The 6,215-nt window shown below is 58.9% G+C and overlaps 1 protein-coding gene across 1 annotated transcript in view; it reads left to right on the top strand.

Annotated features, from left to right (window-relative positions):
* The window catches only part of WDR1 (WD repeat domain 1), a 40,912-nt gene that overhangs the window by 12,739 nt on the left and 21,958 nt on the right, over positions 1 to 6,215 (top strand). Inside the window, exons 4-5 of the mRNA XM_010857267.1 lie at positions 4,561 to 4,708; positions 5,940 to 6,120. Coding sequence (XP_010855569.1) covers positions 4,561 to 4,708; positions 5,940 to 6,120 — 329 coding nt within the window. The remainder of the gene's footprint in view (positions 1 to 4,560; positions 4,709 to 5,939; positions 6,121 to 6,215) is intronic.

Here is a 6,215-nt window from a genome sequence, read left to right as displayed (position 1 = left end):
GGGTGGCGGTGTTCCCGCGGGTTCCAACGGGGAGGTCAGCGGGATGCTCGCGAGCCATTAGGGCAGCTGTGTTGTGATGTATCAAAGCCCATTGAGAGTGTGTGTGTGTGTGAGTGAGTGTGTGTGACTGTGTGTGTGTGTGTTTCTGACTTGTAGCTTTGCCTCGTGTGTGTGTGTTTCTGTGTTTGTGAGTGTGTGTGTTTCTGTGTGTGTGTGTTTGTGAGTGTGTGTGTGTGTTTCTGTGTGTGTGTGTGTGTGTTTCTGACTTGTAGCTTTGCCTCGTGTGTTGTGTGTTTGTGTGTGTGTTTCTGTGTTTGTGAGTGTGTGTGTGTGTGTTTCTGACTTGTAGCTTTGCCTCGTGTGTGTGTGTGTTTCTGCATGTGAGTGCGTGTTTCTGTGTGTGTGTGTTTCTGCGTGTGAGTGCGTGTTTCTGTGTGTGTGTGTTTCTGTGTTTGTGAGTGTGTGTGTGTTTCTGTGTGTGTGTGTGTTTCTGACTTGTAGCTTTGCCTCACGTAGCCTTTCTCTGCTGCCCCTTTCCCTGTACCGAGCACAACTCTGGCCTCAGGCAGGCACTCGTTCTGTTTGGCGGTTGAGGTCTTGGCTCCCTCCAGCTGGACTTCTGTGTGGCTCGGTGGGAGGCTGGGCGAGAGGAGGGACATGAGACGCCCGTGGTGAAGGAGGCTCTGTTCACCCCGACGCTGTCTGGTCTACAGCTGAGAAGGAGGGCACACAAGGTAGACTGGCTGCCCCCGCGTCTCCCATCCATTCATCGGTTTGTACACTCAGCAGGTGTTGACGGGCAGCCTTGCCTGCGTCCAGCCGGGTCTCAGGCCCCAGGAAGGGTGGTGAGCTGATGTGGGCCTTGTCAGATCCCCCCCGGAGAGGGATGGAAATGAGCAAATTGCTGAACAGATGAATGGCCAGCGGAGAAGGGCAGGGATCGTACATACCCGTGTACGGTGTACATACCGGTTGCCCCTTCATAGCTGTGTTGTCGTTGTCTAGTCGCTCTGTCGTGTCTATCTCTGCAGCCCCATGGACTGTAGCCCACCAGGCTTCTCTGTCCATGGGATTTGGATTTCCCAGGCAAGAGTACTGGAGTGGGTTGGCATTTCCTTCTCCAGGGGATCTTCCCAACCCAGGGAACGAACCCGAGTCTCCTTTACCACTGAGCCGCCAGGGAAGTCCTCCTACCTATGCAAGCCTTCCTTAAAATAACTCACCTTCCTGGGCCTTAATTTAAGTGCCTTGTCTGTAAACCGGAGCTTTTGTTCCTGCCAGGTTGGTTTGGGGAGGACCCCGGGCAGCAATGCGTGTGCGATGCCCGGGGTGCCCTGGTGGGCACCATAGGGGACCGGGTGTCTGTCCCTGAAACTCCGGAGTGAGAGGCGTGCTCGCTGACGGCTGATGCCAGCTGTCCAGGGTTGTGTGTGTGGGGCTCAGCCAGGAGCTGGCACGAAGTGGGCCCTTAATGATTTTATGTTTAGACCTACTCTTGATTCCATCTGTAAAACTTGCTCTAATTTATATCCTATGATTTACTCTAGCCCTGTGATTCCCAACCCCCCCACCCCCGCCGGCCCTGCTTTGCTTGCCAGCACAATGCCTCTTCATTTAAAGCCCGGGATTTGGCCCTGGTGCCTTTTAAAATGTGTCTTCTCGGGAGAGGAGTATGGTTGGCGCAGCTCAGCGGCCTGGTGCTGGGAGCCGCGGCCCAGCTGCTGAATCACTCACAAGCCAGGCCTGCCCTGCGGTCCCCGGGCAGGTCACTGAACCAGCAGGAAGCACGGTCCTCGCCTGCTGGTGCAGAGACCGTTGCAAAGGACAGTCCGCAGAAGTACAGGCTCCATCTCACGTTTTCCCTCCCTTGCAGGCTCCCGGGTTTGATGGGGAAGTGAGCGGGGTGGGGCTGTGAGCCCGCAGGCCGTGGGCGGTGTGTTTTATGTTTCTAGCAAGCTGGTCCTTTGAATGGAGCAAAGACCAGGAAACATTTACTGCATGGAGATTAGAGCTCTGGGCTAAAGATAGTGTTGTGTGTAGAGTATGGAGCTGGAGAGGTGCCGTGCTTTCTGGCTAAAGTGGGTTACCCAGCACCTGGTATGTCCAGGGTGGGGTTGGGGGTCCCAGGACCTCGGGAATCCTGCGGTCACTCCCAGACAGGGCTCCAGCCTCAGATCTGTGAGTCTGTAGATCCCGGTAAGTTTGGCTGGTCCACATTCAGGTAAAGGATCGAACTTTCCGGAAGGCCTGGGTGAGGAGCCCAGGCCCCCAGCCCCTAAACCAGACAGCAGTGTATGCCTTTGGGGACCCTCTCTCCTGGCTGGTGGTCCTCAGGGTAGAGCCATTCCAGGGCCTGATTTACCTTTCTAGGGGATCTTCCCAGGCTGCTGGGGCTGCATAGGGGTCTCCACCCCTGACACCGCAGTGATGCTGGTGTGAGCCCCACACCAAAGTGGGGGGCACAGGCTCACCATGAACAGATCCTGTTTCTTTTTTGGAAGCAGCTTATTGTCTGGGGAGAGACCCTCTCCGGATGGTGGAAGGAGGCCTTGTGGAGGAAGGGAGCCCTTCCCCCTGGCCCTGTCTGTCCCGTGCACTGTGGCCTCTGCTCTGTGGCCCTGTGAGTGCAGCACGTGGACGCGTGTGTGTGTGTGCAAGCAGGTGCCTAGTCTGTGCTGTACCCCGTGGCCTAGTGCAGGGGCCTGGTCCCCAGGGGTACCCGGTTAGGGCTGCCCTCAGCCGATGGGGCCACGCCTGTTCTCTAAGCCCTCCATCTATTTCCAGCACAAGCGCTCCTGAAAAGAATTAAATGTACCAGCAGGGCCCATCAGAGGAGGCTGATGGTCCAGGTCGGGGTCGGGGGGCAGGTGGTGGAGAAGAACTGTGATGCCAGGCCTGTTAAGGGGAGAGTGAGCTGAGGGCAGGGCAGGCAGACCCCCTCTGAGCCTGGGGAGGGGGAGAGCAGTTCTGCTGTCTTGGGGGCCGGGGTGGGCTGTTTCTGCCATGTGCTGCAGGCGCTGCTGTGTTCTCCATGACTCCGTGTAGCGCCCTGGGCTGGCCTGAGCGCGGGGACTACACGGCCTGGTGCGTGTGTGAATGTGAGCACACGTACACGTGAGCACGGGCGTTGGTGCATGGGTCCTTCCTGCACACGCAGTACACCTTTCCCTTCTCCGGCCTCTGCCCCTTTCTTGCCTTTCCCTGCTGGCCCGTTCGTTCAGCCAAGGGGCCTAACTCACTCGAGTCAGCTTCTGAGCTCGCCTCGGGCAGCGTGCCAGGCCGTCTGGCTTGACCAGTCCAGAGACCAGGGTCCCCTCATCCGTGCCATTCACAGGGAGGCCTGTGTCCCCTCCCAGCTGTCCCACGGCCAGACAGGAGCCCCGGGTGTGCGCCCTCAGAGGCGGGGTCCCCAGTGGCCTCTGCAGAGCCTTAGGCAATCCGCTGACCCATTAAAGACTAACTCGTCTAGACTGCAGCGGACTGGGGGCTGGTCTGAGACTTGCACGTGTCGACTCGCTTTGTTGGCACAACAGCCCTCTGGTGGCTGGTTGTCCCCCCTCGGGTGTAGTTGTAGGGGGTGTTTTAGACCCACAGAGCCACAAGGGGCAGGGGTCGCGTCTGCAGCAGACACTTACCCTCGAGTGGACCCAAACAGGAGACAGGAGCTGTCCCCCTGGACCTCACATTCAGTGAAGCAGCCAGGGATCCTGGAAGCAGGGTGAACAGAACTGCTGGGGGGGTGGGACTTCCCTTGCCACCCCACCCCCACCCCCCACCCCTGACCCACGTGGGGCTGAGCTCCTAGCCTTGAGAGTTCCTGTAAAACACTCCACCTTTCCTGCTCCTTTGGGAAGGGGTGTGTCAGGGTTGGTGCTGGGAGCTGGGTGTCAGGGTGGTGACGGGCAGGGAGGGGGTGATGCTTTATCACTGATCAGCCACAAGTGCTGCCGTGAGAAACCAGCTTGGCGTCAGGTTCTGCCTGGAGTGTCATCCCTCCCAGCGCCGACCTGTGTGTCTCCCAGGAGGCTCTCAGCCACCGGTGCTGGCGGGGTGCCTGACTCTACGAGCAGAGCCTGCAGGGCACAGGGGCACCTCTCGTTTCCACTGTTCAGTGCAGCACCCACACCCGAGAGACAGTGTCACTAGGATTTTCCTGTTTTGCAAATGAGGATCCTTAGCTCCTAAATGTTAAAGGTAGTTGCCCCAAGCCTGTGTGCCAGTTAGACCCCCTTCAAGGAAAGGAATACAGTCATAAATCAGACTGCTTCCGGGGTTCAGGGGGTGCCACCGTGCGTCACTGGGCTTCCTGACAGCCTATGCAGGGCCCATGATCCCCGGGGAAACACGGAGATCCTGTGCTGGTCCTCACAGAGGCAGCGGGTTCTGAGTGATGGTGTGTGAGTGCTGCTTACCTGATGGATGCCCATGCCTCCTTCCAGCCCCGCCCAGGCCAGCCCACCAGCCTGGGGACGGTGGGCAGCATCACATGGTATGCCCAGAGCCCACTCGGCCCTTGGCCCCGAGGTGAGCGTGGCCCTCACCACCCTGTTGTGCCCGCAGACGTGTCTGGGAAGCTGAGGATCTGGGACACCACGCAGAAGGAGCACCTGCTGAAGTATGAGTACCAGCCCTTCGCTGGGAAGATCAAGGACATTGCCTGGACGGAAGACAGTAAGAGGATCGCCGTGGTCGGGGAAGGAAGGGAGAAGTGAGTCTGGCCTCTGCCCCGTCCCCCTCTCCCCGTCTGTGTCCCTTGCTTGGCTTTCTCTCCTGGGCACCCCGGTGGGAGGGCTGCGGTGACATCCGTATGGCTCAGACTGGGGGTGGCGGGGTGTGTGATGAGTCCTGTGGGTGCCGGGCCTTTGATGCAGGGCTGGCTTTAGCAGTGCACGTCCAAAAACCACGTGTCACCACAGGGAGCACCCCCCACCCCCACCCCCGGGTTTGTCTCTGGGCCCAGGCACCTCCTTTGACCCGGCATCCTCGGCCCTTCGCCTCCTGAAACCCGTGCTATCCTGCACACGTTCTAGATACAGGGAGACAGAGCAGGTCAAACCATGGGGCTCCTTAGAGTGTTTACTGGGGTTCCTCCCTGAAGCTTCCCCACCGCCACACCTGCCGAGGGGGGAGGCTGGATGTGATCGCCAGGTGGGCACACCCCACATGGCTTTACTAGGGAGGAGGGACACTGGGCAGGTGGCCCTGGGCGGCTGCTTGCCCTCACAGGGCCGCTGACCAGCAGGGTCAGGACCTTGCTCTAGGTGTCTGGCTCCAGGCGCAGGCAGGGTTCTGTCCTCAGCCCCGCTGCTACTGTCCAGCACTTTGAACTTGTCTCCATTTCCCTTACTCAGGCTTTCTTTTAACGGGTATCTTGATAGGTATTCATCCTTCCATTATCTCTTACGTCATCCCTGTTGTTCTTAATTCCTTCTTCACTGAGTCATAGCTCGCAGTGCAAACAGCACATTTTCATAGACTGCCGACTGCCCGCTGACTGCATGGCGGCGTCTCATTTCGAGCAGGGGCCGGGGCCTGGTATGTTTCCTGGTCCCCACCACCAACCACCACCCCCCATCACTTCCCCCACCCCCTCATTAAAACGGCCGTGAGACTGGTGAACCAGGCCTGAGCCATTGGCCTGGCTGGTGCTTCTGAGGCGTCTTCACGTGGGGGGCTCCTTGAGTCTGTGCTGTAAGACATGGTCACCTGGTCCCTTCCCGAGGGCCCTCGGGGCCGCTCCCACTAGCTCTCCAGCATTTCAGATGAAGCCAGGGTGCTGGTGTGTTGGTTCTTTCGGGGAGCACGTGTGATGCGTGATCATGAGCGGGGCTGCCCCCCCGCCGGCATCCCTACCCCTGGTCGCTAGCAACACAGCTGCCCGTCCCAGTGACCTGGCAAGGCCTGACCTTTCTCTCCTGTGGCTCCTCTCGTTGGTGAAGGTTCGGAGCCGTCTTCCTGTGGGACAGCGGCTCCTCCGTGGGTGAGATCACGGGCCACAACAAAGTCATCAACAGCGTGGACATCAAGCAGAGCCGGCCGTACCGCCTGGTGACTGGCAGTGATGACAACTGTGCTGCATTCTTTGAGGGGCCACCGTTCAAGTTCAAGTTCACGATCAGCGTAAGTGAGCGTCTTTGGAGGGTAGTTCTAGGGGGAGCTTTGTGGCTTATGCGTGAAGCCAGCGGAATCTAGACCTGTTAGATGCTGGTGGCAGA

This window comes from Bison bison, unplaced genomic scaffold, assembly GCF_000754665.1.
Source record: "Bison bison bison isolate TAMUID 2011002044 unplaced genomic scaffold, Bison_UMD1.0 scf7180017864379, whole genome shotgun sequence".
NCBI lineage: Eukaryota > Metazoa > Chordata > Mammalia > Artiodactyla > Bovidae > Bison > Bison bison.
Note: the sequence above shows the minus strand (reverse complement) of the source record. Positions and strands in the feature narration are given on the sequence as shown.